General features: G+C 44.0%; 1 protein-coding gene across 20 annotated transcripts in view; it reads right to left on the bottom strand.

Moving 5' to 3' along the window:
• Positions 1–1,029: 1,029 nt before the first annotated feature.
• Positions 1,030–18,629, bottom strand: part of KCNMA1 (potassium calcium-activated channel subfamily M alpha 1) — a 718,693-nt gene continuing 701,093 nt past the window's right edge. For 6 of the 20 annotated variants that reach the window (XM_041748740.1, XM_041748743.1, XM_041748746.1 and 3 more), the window contains 2 exons: positions 18,209–18,433; positions 8,476–8,631 (listed from right to left, as the gene is read on the bottom strand). In XM_041748740.1, the coding sequence (XP_041604674.1) occupies positions 8,607–8,631; positions 18,209–18,433 (250 nt within the window). In that variant the 3' untranslated portion in view covers positions 8,476–8,606. Of the gene's footprint in view, positions 8,632–15,663; positions 18,434–18,629 lie in introns of those variants that run through there. The other 14 variants (XM_041748741.1, XM_041748744.1, XM_041748747.1 and 11 more) reach the window with 5 other exon arrangements.

Below are 18,629 nucleotides of genomic sequence, written 5' to 3'. Positions count from 1 at the left end.
GTTTTTCAAATGGCTGAGTGCCTCTTATGTGTTCCCAATGGCATATCGTGCTTACCCCTCTTGATCAATTTTTAATACAGGATTATTGCCTATTTATCTGTTGATTCCACACCTTCCCAGACTGGAGACCAGGATCATGGTGTTACTCACTGTTGTATCCCCAGCTCCCAGTAGAGGAATGTGAACATACTAGTACATACTGGTAGATATTTGACTGATGAACAATGAAATAATCCCTAGAATACATTAAGTGCCGATACGTGATATACATAAGTGGATATAATTTGGATGGCTCTTCAGCTCCTTCCCTTTCTCCAGTTAGATCAGCCTTAACCTTGGGAGTCCAGCCTCTCTCAATGAGTTCAAACTCACAGGATTCTGAAGAAGATTTAAATCATGGCCCTGAAACCACAGTGCTAATTTTTAAGAGGTCTCTTCTATCTTGAGACAAAGTTCCGTCTACTGCCCTATTGGGGGTGAGTGCGGGCAAGATGAGTCAAAACTTCAGGAGGTTGTCCTGGGCTTGGATCATCGAAATGCAGGAGGAATGAACATCACTTCACGGTGCAGATGTCAAAAGGTGTAGCCAGCTTGGGAGCAGGTGGCTGAGGAGAGAAGGATTCAGCTGTCGAAGGGCCAGTTTGAAGGCTGCCTAGGTCCTTAGGGGCTTGCATGCAGGAGACCTCTGCAGGAGCATGTGGTCCCTCTGGCCATGGTGTGGCCCTGAAGGGTTCCCGGGCCCCACAGCTAATGGCAGCAGCTCTCCCTCTCATCCACTGTCCATTGTAGACTTGAGCTAGTGCCCACTGACAGTCTCCTTGCACCTGTAGGGGTCTATTTGCACTTGGAGCTGGAAGGGCAATGGGAAGGCAAGCCCATGTCTCTGGTGAACTTTGCCTTCATCAGAGAGAGCTCAGCTGTCCTACAGGGATGCAGGGACCTTGCCACCACCACCGCCCACCCACCTCAAGCCCCCCCCCCCGCCCCCGCAAGACACGAGTACTACAGAAACACAAAGAACACCCGTTGTTTTAGAACACAAATACATAAATTTTTAATCTGCGAAAAATACAAAATGAAACCATGTACAAGTTATGTACAAACCCTTTTTACAAGACAAGAGAGTTATCACTGGTTGTTACAGATGACAGAGTTGGGTAGATCATTTCAGAGCACCAGCATTTATCCTCCCCTCCCATCCTGGTCAGAGTAATTAATCATAATCAGAATGCCGACAATCAAAAGTTTGAAAGACGGATGAATAAGCCACGCTCTTTTTCCTTCATGAACATGTAGGCTGACCTCTCTGTAAGTGTACTTTTTTTTTCTTTGTCCCCTGAAGAAACACCGAGTGCAGGTCTGGGTGTAAAAGTGGGGAAAGGTTTCTTTTCAGCATCTGGGTGGTGGGATGTGGGCCAGAAGTCTTAGGCAGGATGCGATTGTGCCACCTGGGAATGCAACATTTTTAATTAGGAGTTCCAGGCCGAGTTTGGTTTATGTCTGAAATGTTGCAGTTCTGGTCAAATGTGTCTCAAGCCGTACTTAGCGGAAGGAAGGGAAAGGGAACACGCCGCTCTGGGGCAGCAGGGCTTTGGTTTAGCGTGGAAGTGGGGCTCTGTCAACCTTGTTGGCAGGGATCCCTTCTCTGCTGGCTGCCTCTCACATTGACCCTGAATCCCGTGTGAGGAAAGCTCTGCTTTGCTCTGGCAGGCGTGTGTCAGTGCCGTGTGTACTTTCCCATCTATGATTCTGAACAGCCAGCCCGGTAATGCTTCCTAAGGCAGGCCCACTGGAGAGCTTTGGTGTCACGTTTGTCCCTGTTCTACTGAATAGCTGGGTGGAGGAGAAGAAGCACAGATGTCCTTCTGTGGGATAGAAGGGGATAAACAGGCCAAAGGAAACCTTTTTAAACTTAAAATCTACCTAGAAATTAGAGTCTGTTTTCAATGGGCCAAAAAAAAAGCCTCTCTCCTCCTGCTGCCTGTCCAGAAAAGCCACCAAAGCAAAGTGATTGTCACATTTGTTTTAAGAATGCTGAAACTGAAGCTTCCAGTGTGTGCATTGTTTGGGGGGTGAGTAGGGGAAGACTAATGGGGTGACATGAACAGGTAGAGGAAAGAAGAGGCCCAGCACCTCTTTTGAATCCTTCTCCAGGAAGAGTGTCGGTAGCCTAGAAGTCCTGCCGACCCTGCATTTCCCATGGCATCCAAAGTAACACATTGCAGCCAACTGATTGCCCAGCCTGAGCCAGGACTCATGACAGGCCCTGGGGATAAAGACAAATAAGCAAAGTCCTTGCCCTTACCAAGTGAGTGCTTTTACTGAGGAGTCATCATCTCCGGTACCCTTCATCTCCAACCTCATAAATGCCTCATCCTTTCTTTCTCAGAGTTTCCCTCTCTGGCTTGACATTTTCCTAGCTCTGGAGTAACCTAGATCTCCTATCCCAAGAGTATCTACTTACGGTGTTCCTTCTAGCACCTATAAATATGGCTGTAGCCTCCTAAGAGTCTTTTAGGCCAGATGGCCTTCCAGACCTATGCTTCCTCCTTTGGAAGACTCAGTCACACTCCGTACTTCACAAGTACCTCTGTGGGCCTGACTTCCAAATCCACAGGGATTGCTGGAAGCCTCTTCCCAGATCCACTTGTGCGCTCCTTTTGCCTGCAAGGCCTTCACTTATGGAAAGCCCTCAGCTTCTTCTACTCTGAATGAATCTAATACAACATTGCTCTGGTGCCCGCATTTGCTGGCTCCCCTTCCTGTCTTCCTTTCTTCTTTCCCAATCCTCCACGTGGTTCTTCCCTTGGGGCCCAAAGTCACTGTTTCTTTCATAAGAACGGTTTCCAGAACCAGTCATTGCCCCAACACCTAATCCACACACTAGTCCTTACAACTAAACTTCTATAACAAGTATGATCCATGACACGTATCTGAGGAAGATAGGTGCTTCCTATGCTATTTTAGACTTGGAAAGTGCACCCTTGAGAACTCCATGCTGCTAAGAAAAACGTTTAGCTTTGCACATGCGCTCCTGATGACTTCCAGGAGGAACTGACATCTCAAAACTTTCAATCTAAAAAATGCACAGGCACTGGTGTTCATCACTCTGTTTAAAACTTTTAGTGGCTTTCCATGGCTTTCTAAATCAAGTCTCAACCTCTTGGCTTGCCTCTTAAGACAGTCTATTTCCTAAGGTCTCATCTTAGATTTCTTCAGCTCCCCTACAGGATTGTGTCACCAGAGACAAAATGGCCTTATGTATTGAAATCACATTCCCACCAATGAGCCATGGCCCATTAAGTCGCCTCTTCCTGGAAAACCTTCATTCTCTATATTTTTCTATAGCCATCTATTTCCCATTGAAATACCTCCAAAGCCCATCAAGCACTATATCACTCTGTATTCTTCCCAACAGATATAATTCAATGCAACCTCTCCTTCTTTTCCACCCAAAGCACTAACTCTTGCCACCACATACTTGTACCTGGATGATGGTACTTGAAACTGCTGCTTATATCATTTTGTTTTTGTTCTTTCTTCCTAGCTCCTAGATGCATTCCTGGCTTGGCTTGTCTTTACATACTTAAGTCTCAGGCCCTTTCTCAAAAAATGATGCAAAAAAGGAAGATTTGGTATAGAGAGTCTAACTCAACATTCATCCCCTCAATCTAACCACATGAAGGTGTGGTATAATGCAGCCTCTAACTGGTGTTCTGCTAAAAGGTGGCTGTGTCAGGGCACATAGGCTCGTTTCCCTCATGTGTTCCAAGTGAGCTTGCCAGAGCAATGGCCAATTAGGCTCTGTAGTTCCTTGGGAAATAAAATTAAGGATAAAAGTATCCTCTGAACTGTCTTATTTTATGGCAATTAAAAAAAATAAAAAGAACAACTGGTATCGCATGGGCAACAAGCAACTACAGCAGGCTTCACTTAAGAAAACAATATGGCCATGCTCATACAAACTGGCTGGAAATCGTTTTTAATTACTACTCTCTCATTAATAAACCCAAAGGGCCGTATCACAACTTTATATGACCATGGGATTAAAGTGCCATATCATCTCTGTTGGATAGAAAAATGAATGTACTTTGGGAACATAGAGTGAGTAGGGGAGGGGCAGAAAGGAAATTTGCCAGATAAGTTATAAGTGAAATCTCAGTTCCCTTTGCTTTTTAAAGAGGCTGAGTCAAGGCCTAAATAGTAAAGTCCCTTTGAAGGACCACAGTTATTTTGCCACCATTCCAAAAGCCACAAAGAGGAACAGGATAGAGAATAGACAGACCACAGGGACAGAAGAGATAATAGACAGGTTCTGCAATGGAACACTATGTCCAAGTTGAATGGATTTGCTTGGTCTCCTAACAGTAGGCTCACATTCAAATCAATTGGTTTGGTATTCTTTTTTTCTCCCTCTTCATACCTCTCTTCCTCCGTTTGTTCTTTCCTTCCTTTCTTTCTTTACTGAGGTTTTCATTGAAAATGAAGAATGATAGATCAAAATTAGGTAGGAATGTAAGTAATAGAGAAAGAGTGTACTAATGGAAGAAAGGAAATCAAATAAACAGGACAGGAAATGAAGTGAGAAGTTAGACGGGTTGCTTCCTAAAGCCCAGATCCACCTGTGGAAATAAAAATGAGGAAAAATGTCAGGAATCTGGGGGTCAGGAGACTCTAACTACATATTAAAAAGTGGAGATCTGGGTTAGAGATGAAGGGATTGACTGGAACTGAGCTTGGAGCCAAGAAAAAGGGCAGACAGGGCTGAGATGAAGACGTACACCATAGGAACACACAGAAAAATCTGACCCAATGTAACCCAAGAGAACCTGAATTTTGAAATTGCATTTTGAACCTACGGAGACTCCAAAGTGCAAAGCAGAGGCATGAACCTAGCTTTCACAGGCCCAGGACAGAAACTGCACACCACTCTCAGGAGTATCACTTGGATGCTGCAGCAAGAGGATCATCATCCCAGCACAGGAGAAGATTGCTTCCAATGACTATTCCCACGCCCCTACTCCTAACCTAGCTCATGTCCTCCCAGATCTGAAAGGCACCTTAGGACCATTTAGGTGAATCATTCTCATTTACAAATGAGGTCCTTGGGATTCCGAGGGTTTCAGGAACATTCTCAAAGTGCATAGCTAGTTATTTGCAGATAACTCTTGAATGCTCATATTAAACCACCAGTAAGGAAGTTGCACTCTTTGACTTTCAGCATGAAAATAATCCCCAATTTTCTTCTGCCTTCTCAGTTTCCCCCCTTTTGTACCCTAACCGAATAGTTCTAATTCTCTGTTGTTTTAAGTCTTCAATTAAATTTTGTACTGAATACATCATAAGGTAACCCAAGCTTTGGAAGGAAAGAGCTCTGGATGTTCCCCAACATGCCTTAGTCACATTTATATGTAAAGTTTTTTATATTGGTTCAAGGTGATATTTTGAAATATATAATTGCCTGGATAAAAGTAAAAGTTTTCTTAATAAGAAAGATTATGATGGTGATGATATCTTTGTAAATAGGTGCTTTCTGATTTTTAAATACTGTCTTGATGAGTCTTTGATTCCCAAAGCACCCAAGAGTCTTTAGTTTGGATAAGGGTTTTCCTGGAACCCTAAAATGGGATAGGAGATCAGAGTCTTTCAAGACAGATGGTACCAATGATGACCATCATTGGTTTAAGTTTAATTTAGTCAGAAATATGGGTACTGGTCTATCACAGTGGGGTAAAATGATGACCTTTTCCCAGCCAGAGAGATCAACACATAGAAACTAATCAGGAAGCTCTAGGATTGGCTTGAGCCTTTCCGTGATCTTACAACCTTGTTCTCACATCACTTTTAACTTACCCAGCACCAGTTTTTGCCAAAGGAGCTACCAACCAATCATTTTGCATACTCCCTCAAAAAAAAAAGCTTATTTTTATTTTCTGTCTCAGAACAATTTATTGTTGAATTCTTATTGAATTCGTTATCAAAACAGCATGAGCTTCGTCCTCTACCATAGAGGAAAATAGATTCCTGCCAATTAGTTTTGGGGGTAGCACTTTGTTATAGGAAACCATCTTAGTTGTTTGATCAAAAGAAAAAAAAAAGTTATCTATCAACAATACTGAAATGGAAAGGAGGAAAGAGAAAAGAAAAAGAAAAGAAAGAAAAGAAAAGAAAAGAAGAGAAAAGAAAAGTTTAGATTTAAATCTCTGGCCATGGTGGTCATGGAGTTTATACTTCTGTTTCAGACTGACTTAGTATGGAAAGATGGGTTTGAGAGGCACAGGACACTGTTTATCTAAGGGAAGATCATTTAGGTGGCCACCATCGCCTGCCAAGGTTACTAAACAGTTCCAACAAATTTGGAAATGGTTATCAGGAAGAAGAGTGAAGAAGAGTCCACCAGGGTTCATGAAGGAAAGAAGAGCGTGGATTGATGTGAATGTACTAAGGTGACCCCAATGCAAAATCATTATGTAGAAGAAGGCCTAGCTTTCAAGAAAGTTGTGAAATCCTAACAAGGGATTCACCCCACAAACCCGATTTACTTCTGTTGGAAACCAGGAAATGTTCATAAGCCTGAATATAGACTGCTGACGTCATTTTAGTCTGCTGTGTAGACTAGTGATTGGTTATAACTAGTTTTTAAACAATCCAATTGGACATACATTATATTCACAATACTTTTATAGAGCTACTTCTACAAAATGTGACAACAGGGTAACCACAGTCTGACAAGTCACTTCAGGAGGGCGCCTACAAGGCGGAAGCACAACTACATTGGCTCTGCAGGAAGTAGACAGAGGTGGAAGCTCATTTTGCCTACACTGGTAATTGGAGTATTTAGTGGACGTATGTTTTCATGGTGATTTCATTGCGTGGCTCTGATTTGATTTGCACTAATATACTAAGTGCCACAGGGTCATGGCCTAAAGAATTAGTGGAATAGATATCATGGGACTTTGAGGGGTATTTTGGTAAGTTTGGTTTCTTCAAGTGTCCACAGTTTACATTTTCAAAGAAAAGAAAAATCACTATCACATCCATGCTTCTCCATAGACCCTGATGACTGTATAAAAGATTGATCATTTTTGAAGTTGAAAGATTTGCTAAATCGTTTGGAACGTAACAGTTGCCGGGACGACTGTACACCGAGCATGCAAGCCACAGCAGAGCTCTGAGACTTGGTAATTGTGTCTGATGGCTAGAAAAATCTTTAAGCACAGTTGGAAGTGGCTGAGACATTTGATTTCACTGCTGGTCATTTTCAAAGGACTTTTCTGATAGTCTGTATTGAGGGCATTCATTGTTTTGCTGTTGTCGTTATTATGTTTTACACAATTGCAGCAAGTTTGTGTGTTTTGTCCCAGCAACTAAAGGAAAGCCTGAAAAAAAATAAAATCTGGGCAAAAGTAGTCTCCTTGATCGTGAAAATTTTCTGGCTTTTAAACAAAAACTCAGAAGAACGAATGCATTATCATATCCTATTGCTAAGTGAAACTATCCACTGGTGTTTACAAACTTTCAGGCTAAAAGCTCTGAGACCTGGGGAGTGGGGAGAAAAGTCCACCAGACCCTTACAGAGTTGAAATTACTGTGCTTGCATGGGTGGTTTGGACATAGGAAATGAGAAGCATAACAGCATGGAGGAGTCCCCACTATTAGAACAACAAACAGAGCAGTATCTTGTGCGCATCTGGTCCTCAACTTTCACGTCCCAGGCGTGCTCACAACCCTCCTGGCATCGTTAGTTGGCTGGATAAACCTGATCTGGCAATTGTAGAAAAGCTGCAAGAAGGTCTTCCCTTTAAATATATGAACAAAAGGGTGAGAAAAACAGAATGAAAACTAAAACTACAAAAATATGACTTTCAACTGAGAAAATAAATAAGTTTCCATTTATTAAGAGCTGGTGTCGATGTAGCTAAAATACACACCCATCCAGGAAATTCACCTGCCCCCTTTTGTCTTCTTTTATGAATTTACTAAAATACATGTTTACATCATCGGACCATTGTAAAATTGTTTTAATAATCCATTTCCCTTCATTACAATTAACTGTGGTGGTGACCATCATTCTCCTCAAAGGAAAAGAGAAAAAGAAGAGAAATACGCATTAAGGAGTCTGGCCACTTACTCATTTTGATTTTGCATTGTTGAGATATAGGGAAGATATCTGACAATGAGAAAAAAAGAAAAAATATATTTTCTTTCTAATAAATAAAAATAATTTAAAATGCTAGAGGCTATACATGACTATTTTAGTATGTTCATTTATAAATGAAATCATTTTCTTTTCCAAAATACATGGAAGCAATATTCAAGGCAGACAAAGAGAAAGATCTGTCTACTTTATTTTTCTTGCAATTCTCGCTTATCCTAACGTTTCCACCAGTGATTCAGCATGTAAGAGGAAGAAAAGTCACATCACCATTTATGAAGTTTGTCAGGCTTTAAAAAAATAGTTCTGGTCTCCTGGGAGTCAACATTCATCTTCAACTTCTCTGATTGGTGGAATCAAGCTGCTTGTGGATTTATATTGGTTGATCTGGTTAGCCATGTGGGTACTCATGGGCTTGATTTGAATGTTTCTGGGATAGGCATTATCCGGTTCATCTGTAAACCATTTCTTTTCTGCTAAAGGGCAAAACGGATAGAGAACAAGAAGGAGAAATGAGAAGCTTAATTAGTCCTAGGGTAAAGCCTTTGGAAAGTTCATTGAAAAAAAAAAAAAAAAGCAAAAATGTAATCGATAGAAGCTGACAGTGAGTAGTTGCTAAGAGATAGTGCAGTGTAGGGAGAACCACAGGACCTGGGGCAGCTCTGCTGCCTGTGACAAGTGATGACCAATGCACCCATGGGCCTTGGAAGCCCCGTAGGTGGACCTCTCAAAACAAAGAGTGGTTGGAAGAGGAACTCCAGCAATGCTCTCTGGGGTTCCTTTAGTGGCCTGGAAAGCTTTGGTGGGAAGGAGATGCTGAATATACCAAATATTAGGTGTGAACACTGTGCCTGAAGAGAGACTTGCGTGTTCACTGATTTGAGTGGAACGTGAGGGACATTGTCCCTGACACAGAGCCAGCGATCTAGCGTCTTATGCAGGATCTCCTCCTCCCAACCTGTACTTGGCTTTTTTAATATATATATATATAACAGACACACTTGGTTGTATCTCAATACACCACTCTTCTTTGTTTTTCTTTGTTTGTTTGTTTCTTTCTTTCTTTCTTTCTTTTCTTTTCTTTTCTTTTTTTTTTTTTTGCAGCCATTTTTGAGGGTCTTAAGCCCACAGATTTTGCTGGGCAATGAGACTAAAAATCGGAACAGTAACCAATATTTTAAGACGATTTTGAGATGGTTTTTATTTCAAGAAAGAAAACTCTGTGTTGGTAGAAAGTTATGAAAAGAATTCCCAGTGGCAGTATCTTAACCGACTATCATAACCCAAGCTGTTGACAAGGGAGCTCGACGAAGTCTTGGCATTTCATTTCCACCCTAAATACAGAGTTGCCTGAGAGAGAAGGCTGAGTCAGAGTGTTGGGGGGCGGGGGTGAGTTAAGGGGGGCAAGGAAAGGGCCTAGCATCCTCTCTGCACTTAAGTGCTATTTTATAGGGCTCAGGCCTTGCCCCTGCCTTTTTTCTAGGATTGAAACTTTCTGGGTAATCGGCCTCGTATACGGACATGAATAGACTGGGCAAATAGGACATTCTAATTTGGGAATCGTATTAGTGGCTTAGGAAAAGGAGAGAAAAAGGAGAAAAGCTTCTAGGCACACCCACTGCTCTAGAGACAATGGCCTCTTTTCTGCTATCAGAACAAGTCACAACTGCCTTGTCAGCGGTCCTGGACTGATACGTCAACAAAAATTGCTCACCTGGCTTGACACCTGGCTTGTGTGTGTGTGTGTGTGTGCGCGCGTGCGCGCGTGTCTGTCTGTCTGTCTGTCTGATAGGCTAATGATCTATAAATTCAGCATCTGCGATCAGCTTCACAACCGCTCTGCTTGTGTCTCCTCGAGGCGTACTCTGTTGCGGTGTCAAGTCTGAGCCCTCAGCCTAAACACCGTGGGGGAGCTGGGGTGTCCTCAGTGAGATCTGCTGGCCCACTACCCTTTGTTCAGCAGCTCAGTTTACACCCAGGACACTACTGTCTCTCGGATCATTCTCCACTCCCCTTTTTCCTGCTCTGGCTCTCTCACCTATTATAATTAAGTTCACTTTGATTTGAACAGATTGGACGATAGGAATTCATAATGCTACATCCTCACAGTGAAGCTAACTGATTAAGTGCTTTAAATTATTCCCCCTGACAGAATGATAAAGTTACAATCTGTTCTGAGATGATCTACAGCTTGCCAGACTCGTACAGCTTCTTTCTACATTCATTTATCTTTTTGTCAAGCGGAGTTTTTTTTTTTTTTCCTAAGCTTCAATTCCATAGATCTTTTAAAGTCATCAGCACATCTGAATTATTAATGAGGCTTTAGAGGCAAGGTTCCTGATGGACTGGTTAAAAAAGGTTGTATAGAAATCCAGGACTGTGTACACATCAAAATAATTTCAGCTCCATTTAAAAAACCATTTAGTTCAAGTGTGACATAGATGAACCATTATGCATTTGTGGAAACCAATTTTTTGTGATCTACGATTAAACTAACCTTTCAGAGAGGAGTAGCGTGTGATGGTTATCATGTTTTAAAAGCATTGCCAGGCCGCTGAAACAATTTCAAACTACGACTTTTTCCAATGGTTTATGTGTAAGGATGATTTTCAGAAGAGCTGAACCAGGCGTCTGTGCTGTTTGCCTTAGCTGCCCTGGGTTTTGGCTGTGCCCCTGTGGGGACTGATTGTGCAAAGGGATTTAGTGCTAGGTTGGACATGCCAGGTTGGAAAGGAAACTGAACTCCGCTGATGGAAACGGGTAGGTCTTTTGGGCGAAAGACCTAAGACAGCTGCAATTTGCTGAAATTTTTACAACTGCTGCAGAGAATAATTGTTCAGAATTTAGTCTTTACAGTTCAATTCGAAGTTGGCATTTTGACCTTTCACAGCAGAGAGAATATCAATTTCCTTCTGCTGTCGCTAAGAAAGAGAGCATTATTTCCCCGTTTAAGCTTCATTCTCTCTTTCCTTCTACACTTCTTGCCATAGAAGAAAATCTATGCAGAGTAGCACCTGTGTCTTGGCCATTCAGCTCCACACAAGAAGGAGCTGTGTTCAAGCACATCCTGGTGATGAGCTGAGGTTCTCGTTATGCCTGAGAAACAGGCTTTTTAATTTGGGCGCCTGGTCAGATATGAATATATATGTTGTTGGAGACTTGGTTGGGTAGGATGTCGAGGATGTGGAAATATGTTAATGCTCTGAGCACTCCGGTAAAATATCCAGGGGCAGAGGTATTTCACGAAGAGATTCTCCCAAAGGCCATCAGAGGAACGCACACTTTAACGGTCGTCAGCCACTTGTTTCAACAGAGAGTGTGCGGGGTATGATGAAGACACTTGGGTTTATGAATCTCGCCTTCCAAAGAAGAAACTGGGCCAATGGGAGGCCACCCCATGGGCCATGAGGAAGAACACTCAGGGAAGGGATTCAAATGGATGCTGAAGTGGTCCAGAAAAAAATCCAGATCCCTGAGTTTATCTCGTCTCCCCGCCTCATGCCACAGGCCAGAAAGAGATTTCCAGGAGCTTCGTTTTTGCCCGAAGATGGGATGGCCGGTGGATCTGGCTGTGCGGGCCTCCTCGCCGCCAGAGGAAAACAGCCCCAACAGGGGTCGTGTGCGACCCCCTGGATTCGGGAGGGGAGGCTTTGTGGTCTCTGGCAAGTGACTGGTAGGGCGAGATGCAACCTGGACGTGGAGCCCAAGATGCCTCTGAGGGACCTGGCACTGCCCGGAGGGGCAGGGGGCACGGATGGAGCCTGGCCAGGCCCCAAGCTGTGCGGCACCAGCACACAAGGAGCTGGGGGCTGCCAATGGGGGCAGCAGCCGGGAGGGGGAGGTGGATCTGGGGACTCGCCTGGTGGCGGCTGGCTCCCAGCAGGCCACTACCTAACCAATCGCAGCTACGGATCTTCTGTCAAATGGGCTCGTGGGCAGATCTTCCTCCCGCTGTCACCTGGAGGGAAGGTGCTCGAGTAGGTGCAGTGCTCAGCACAGGCCCAGACCCAGGTGCGGAAGTGCCCGCACTTTCAAAAGCCACTCTGCCACTTTCTGGCCGGTGGCTCTGAACAAATCTGTCCTGCAGATTCCTTGGAACAGAGGTGCGAGCTGCCCCATTCGGCAGAGCTGGGGTGAGGACTGAATGAGTAGGTAAAGTGCTGGCAGGAGTCTGGCACTAAGGAAGCGCTGGGTGTTAGCCTGTCCTGTGACCTTAGCATTTACACGAGCACTCTCCGTACCCGAGGGCTACGTGTGGCTGCACACTGAGATCTAAGGAACATAAACCGGGGTGCTGGCCTGCAGAACGGGGAGCTCGGCATTAGAGACGACCCAGGAGGATTTGCTTGGGTTATCTGCATTGGAAGGAAAGGAGAGAAAGGGGTGGCCCTGCATTCTTTCTGAGGGGTCCAGGGTGGCTACCCTGCTGTGGGGCCTGTATCCTTACAGATACAGATATAGATAACGGCTTTGTGCTCAACAGGTGCCCTACCCCACCCATGGGCCCTCTGCGTCTTCCATCGCTACTTCCATTCCTGAGATAGAAGGGCCCAGGATAAGAGCTAGGACTTCCCCAAGCCACGAGGAGCCTGGAGGAGTGGGGCTGGGGGGCGGGGGGGACGACCCCAGACCTGGGCTGTCCTGGCTGCCTGGGCACCTGCAAGCAGGGAAACAGGCTGCGCTGTGAAAACTGAGCCTCTCCGCTGGCTCTGCGGCTTGTCAGTACTGTGGGATTCAGCCTTTTCACCGAACTGCTCCCCAGAGAAGAGTGCATTAAAGGAGAGGCGAGAATACAGCAATGGTATTTGGAATAATTGGCCCTCCTCCTGCTGTCCCACAAGCTGAGGTTTAGAGAATGAAGGTTCCATTTGGAGAGACAACGGATGAGGACAGGAAGCCCCAACCAGGAGCTGGAGCCTGCAAAGGTAACGCTGTCTGCTTTCCCAGCTCACCTTTCTGGGACACAGTCTGGCATTGGCCCTCTGCGCAGCAGACCTCAAGGCCCCTAGGGGGACCCCACCCATGCATACTGCCGTCTTTCCCCTCCGTGGGCAATGGACGGCTATTTCTTAGACATAAAAACCGTTCGCACCAGAACCAAAGCAGCTTCCATTTATGAAAGCTGACACTTATTTGCAATCGTCCATCATGACTCGATTTGCCTCTTTTAACCGAAAGTCTAATGCTGCCATTCGCTGGACAAACTGCCCCCCCCCCGCTCTGGGCCTTTTCTGGGGCCTTTGCCCAGCTGACACCCCAAGGACAGACTCTTCACTCTTTCCTTTCGGGTGGCAGGGGATAATCCCTCTCACCTCCCTTTACAATAGGTGCCATCTCCTGGTGGGAGACAGGCCACCGGCTTAGTGACAGGTGCCCACAGCTGCTTCTTCGTTGTGTTATGACAAAGCAGGGATGGGTTAAAGAAGCTGGCTGAGACACTGATTTTTACCCTGTCTTGCCCTGAAGTTTCCATACTTCCCTCTTTATCCTTCAGGAGCCTGTTGCTATAGGAACCTGTCAGGTTGATTTAATTGTCTCTGTTGGGATGCACACACCTTTAGGCTTTTCCCATGCTGAAGAAGAGCCAGTCAAAGGTTTTTTCTGGTCATCTGAGATCTTGACAATGCTGGCGGGAGGCACAGTCTGTACCTCCGTCTCACCGGACTTCTAAGGCTACCCCCTCCTCAGGAGCCCTGAGCCTAGCTCGAGAGAGCGCCAATGGCACAGCAGCATAGGGAAGCACCTAGAGGCACTCTTGGATCCTTTTTAAAGATAAGCCAAGGGAGTAAAGATAATTGATAACATGATGAAAGGTCTGAAAATATTTAAGTTCAAGTTATTTCAAAAGATTTACTGGGCACTTATTATAAGGTTCCGGGTCACAACCTGTAATATTCATACGGAATTTGAAACTTCTCCCGGTTGTGGTAGGACTCTATGTCCAAGGGTCCAGCTTTCTCTTTATCCATTTGAACTGGCTTCAGGAAGGCCCCTGGGTAGCAGTCCTTAGGGATGTTGATGATTTTACGATCATCCGAGCAAGCTGTTGAGGCTGAGAAGGCTTCACTACACCTCCTGGTCTACCCACTTACTTAAGGTTCAGCCCTTTCAAAACCTAAAGCAAATTGGACTGAATGGCTTACAAATTGCTTCTCTTCTAGAACGGTACAGATAATTGAGTTTCTAGCTGTTGCTCTTTTTAAATGCATATACTTTCTCTTCAAATAATTCTTTTGCTCTCAACCTTTACCTACTTCTTTCTTCTTATTCTTTCTTTCTTTCTTTCTTTCTTTCTTTCTTTCTTTCTTTCTTTCTTTCTTTATTGCTTTCTCTCTCTTTCTCCTTCCTTCCTTCCTTTTTCTTTCTCTCTCCATTTCCTTCCTATTCTTTTATTTTTTCATGGGGAGCAGGAAGGGGAGAGACATAATGTGAGAACTTTGTGTGCTTCCTTCCTAAAAGAGGCTGAAAGGGGAATGGGGAAGTTTGGAGTCACATGGAAAACAAGGGAGGAGACTTTGTTCTATTGAGGGCAAGTAAAACATAGTAGTTTCAGCTAATGGAATAGAGGTCATAATGATTACCTTTTCATCATTGAATGTATGGTTAGCCAAATGCTACAGTCAACTCTCAGTTGTGTGCCTAAAGTCCCGGGAAAATCCCAAAGTTTCATCTCATGTCACAGTCTGTTCCCACCCCGTTCCTGTCACAACATCATCTCATCAGAGCTGCTGAAAGATTGTATATAAAATGCATTTTGGCATCACTTCTCTCTATCTGCCCAATCTCTGGTTGGGATGTAACAAATGCCTGAAAGGCAGGCGGCAGGAGAGACTTGGATGATGCAGAGCCTGAGTCGTGAGGCCCCGAATAACCGGGCTTGCTCTAGGAGTTGAGACACATAATTGAACAGTTTTAATTTGGGGGCCTATTGATCAAACATAAAGGAGACCAATGCTTTTGTCATTAATAAACCTCCTGGTCTACATTAAAAGGAGGATAAAATATGAACCGAGAAGCAGGTTTGCCAAATGGAATGGCTGCAAATGTTTTCCAGCAAAGTTTATCACCTGGCATCATACTCTGATTTAGTAGGTCTTGCCAAGATAAACACAGAAATGTGGACAGACTGATGGGGGACTGGGTTGGGGTAGTGGTAATGGGGAGGGGGAGTGGAGGAAGCTGGGTTTCTTGATGGGAAAATGCTTTTGGACTTGGAGCAAGGTACCAAGGTGGGCAGGGAGGCCACGTGCAGATTTAAAGGCAAGCCAGATGGAGAGAAGTTCCCCCCAAATTACCCAACCCCAAAACCAAGAACACCAAAACAAACTCTAAGGGATCTAGCAGTAGCAGCAGCACAGCCTCATCGCGCTGAGCAATTTAGAAAGTGAAGGAAGGAGAAGTAGGGAAGGAAGAGGAGGGAAAAGGGGAGGAAAAAAAAAAAGCAAAACAAACTAAATAAAACCACAAACAGAACAATATAAATAAAAATAAACAAACCAATAACAGAATAAAATTTGTAACTCCTTTTTTTTTTTTTAATTTCACAAAAGTTTTCACAAGGACAACGTTATAGAAGAAAACCCCCAGCAGTGGCTAGGTCATGCAGAACCATTAATTGTCATACCTTGGCCCATTCTATTCATCCTTGTTGCACTTTAGAGAGAGAAGTAAGCTATGTGAGTTTTACAATGCTTTTAAACTGTCATATTTCCTGTTGAGCACTTTAACTGGCACATTCTTATAGGTATAAATGTTCTATGGGCACAACTTGATAACCTCCTTTGCAAAGAATGCATGAAAAGCTCTTCATGATCCCAAACTGGGGTCTATGTGTGTGTATATATATATATATACACACACACATATATACGTATAGTATACATATATATGTGTGTGTATATATATAGAGATATATATAGTTCTATATAAAAAGATAGATAATTATACATAATATAGAAATTGATATATAGGGACAAAAATAATTTGAAAAAAATTCTTCCACTCATCGGGCTTTTTAATATACATGTATACATTTTTCCCCCACCCCATTCCTGGTCTGAATACTGCACTGCCCTGTCTTTGGTATGGGGGGCAGAGGTTCAGACTGAGCCTCACCATTCTGTCAGTAAAAGTGCTTGTCAACTCACACAGCAAGCAAACCTCCAAAACTATCATGCTTGGGGGGAGAGGGGATCCGAAATCTAAACTCAAAGCATTCACCATAAAAACACCTTTTTAGAGATGGTATAGCCGTGGCACCTTTCTCCTCCCCTCCACCCCTATTCGGCTCAATGGAATTTTTTAAAGGAGACATTTCAAATAGGTATACATCAGCCCAGGGCTAGTCCACAAGCACAAGAATTTGGTTGTGGTGGAGGTTGCCGATTTGTAGGAACTACTGCACTGCCTAAAGCCTGATTCGCATGCATAAGACATCTGACAACTGGATATTGAAAAAGGGATTTTTCTACCTTTCCTCTCATGCTTACTAACTTAAAAAAAAAGAAGAAGAAGAAGAAGAAGAAGAAGAAGAAGAAGAAGAAGAAGAAGAAGAAGAAGAAGAAGAAGAAGAAGAAGAAGAAGAAGAAGAAGAAGAAGAAGAAGAAAAACAGAAGAAAAAAATAATTGTACCAAAATGTGTTTGGCTTACTGTTGCACGCTTCTTCTCCCCACCCCGTGACGACAAGGAGCGGTTCGCCGTAGTTGTCATTCACCTGCCTAAGTGAATTGGCTATGTTCAAGAAACTGGGGAGGAGGAATTTTTCCACCAGCTCTCAGCTTTGGGACAGCCAGCACCATGCAGCTGTGCCAGCAGTTTGGGGTGGTAGCTGGCTTTTGTCTTTGTTGAGTCAACTGTGGCTCGATCCCCCTACCTTCTGATTTATTTAGCATGTCGGCTCCTAGAAAAACATGCTCTGCTGCTGGGTTTATCTTCCTCACACTCTACCACGGCCCCAGCCCTTGCTCCTACCTGGCATTGGGGCCCTAGCTAATCAAACAAAGGGGAGTTAAAAAGGTCCCCTGAGAATGCATGGAAAAATACTCGCTCTTTCCTGAGCATTATTTATTCTGTACATAAGGTAAGTAATTCACCTTTTAAAAGATGTAAAAGTCCCAGGAAGGCAGTTTTTAATGACTTACATCTGATATTTATGATACATATGGCTTTTCATCCCAAATGTCAAAAGTGAAAGAAAAAAAATAGCTAGTCATATGGCATAAGGAGACAGAATAACAATTTAATATGCAATCAAACCTCTGTTCACTTAGATTAAATGACTAGAATTTGATACATCCACGAATAGGACACTATTCTTTCCTCCACAGTAAGGGTAGAAATGTTCATAGGAACTCCCAGAGGAAGCTAGCTAGCTCTGAGACAAAAAAGGCCTTGGTGAGTAAAAAAAATCGCGCATGTTCTGTTATAAAAGCAGGTGCTTAATAATCATCTACACAAATGGCGAAAGCCTTTTAAATGCTTTGCGAGACTTCAGCCCAGAGAGTGGAAAAACAATCGATATGTTTTTGTTGCCTTTTGGTTGCTCGTTTCAAATACATGTGTATGTATATATGAAAAAAAAAAAAAAAGAAAGGAAGGAAGAAAGGAAAACAACAACAAAACCAAAACCCGGAGCACCCTGATAATCCTGATAAATCAGAACAAACTTTTCTTCTACATTAACTAAACTTGCTTTGCATAACTGACATCGATCACAAGGGCTCTCTCCTACTCTGCAAACTCCTTCCTGCAGTGAGCTATTTATGTCTGGAGCATGCCTTTGGGTTATTTTTCCCCTAGAATCATAAATAACTTTTGGTCCTTCTGCTTATTTGCTGTTGTGCTCAAGGGTTTTATGGTGGTGAAATAAAAATGACAACCACATGCACACTATCATACATATGCAAATATGTGTAAAAAAAAGGGAGGAGACTACAGGGGCAAAGGGGGAAAGTTACTGTTGGAAACACCCACTGGGGAACATGAGTGGCGGATACAGTTTCACACACGGTGGCAGTGGATACACATATCAGAGGCGCTCTTCCTGCACGTACTTCTGTTTGTCTCGGGACTCCCGGGACTTGGGTCGGTTCTGTCGGTTTGCCGTGGACGGGATGGAGTGCACGGAGGAGCTCTTCTTGCTGGAGGACTGGGATGAGTGGGAGGAATGGGAGAGGCTGGCCCGGGACTGGCCGGCGTTGTGGTCAAACTGCATCAAGCAGAAGATCAGGTCTGTCGGCACGAGCTCAAACTCGTAAGGGGGGTTGGTGATGACATACCTGGGCGGGAAAGCAAAGGGGTCACAGGTGAGGATAACTGTGGGCATAGTTCACCTGTCTCTGAACCTGTGGGATCCTCTGGTCTTGCAGAGGACCTGGAAGATGGGCTTCTAGCTGGTTCAAGGCCCTAAGTATTATCTTCCAAGCTGATGCTCGGGACAGGAGATCAGACACGAGCCCCGGCAGAGATGCAGAA

This window comes from Vulpes lagopus, chromosome 3 (assembly GCF_018345385.1).
Source record: "Vulpes lagopus strain Blue_001 chromosome 3, ASM1834538v1, whole genome shotgun sequence".
Lineage (NCBI taxonomy): Eukaryota > Metazoa > Chordata > Mammalia > Carnivora > Canidae > Vulpes > Vulpes lagopus.
This window is presented reverse-complemented; position numbering and strand designations above follow the sequence as displayed.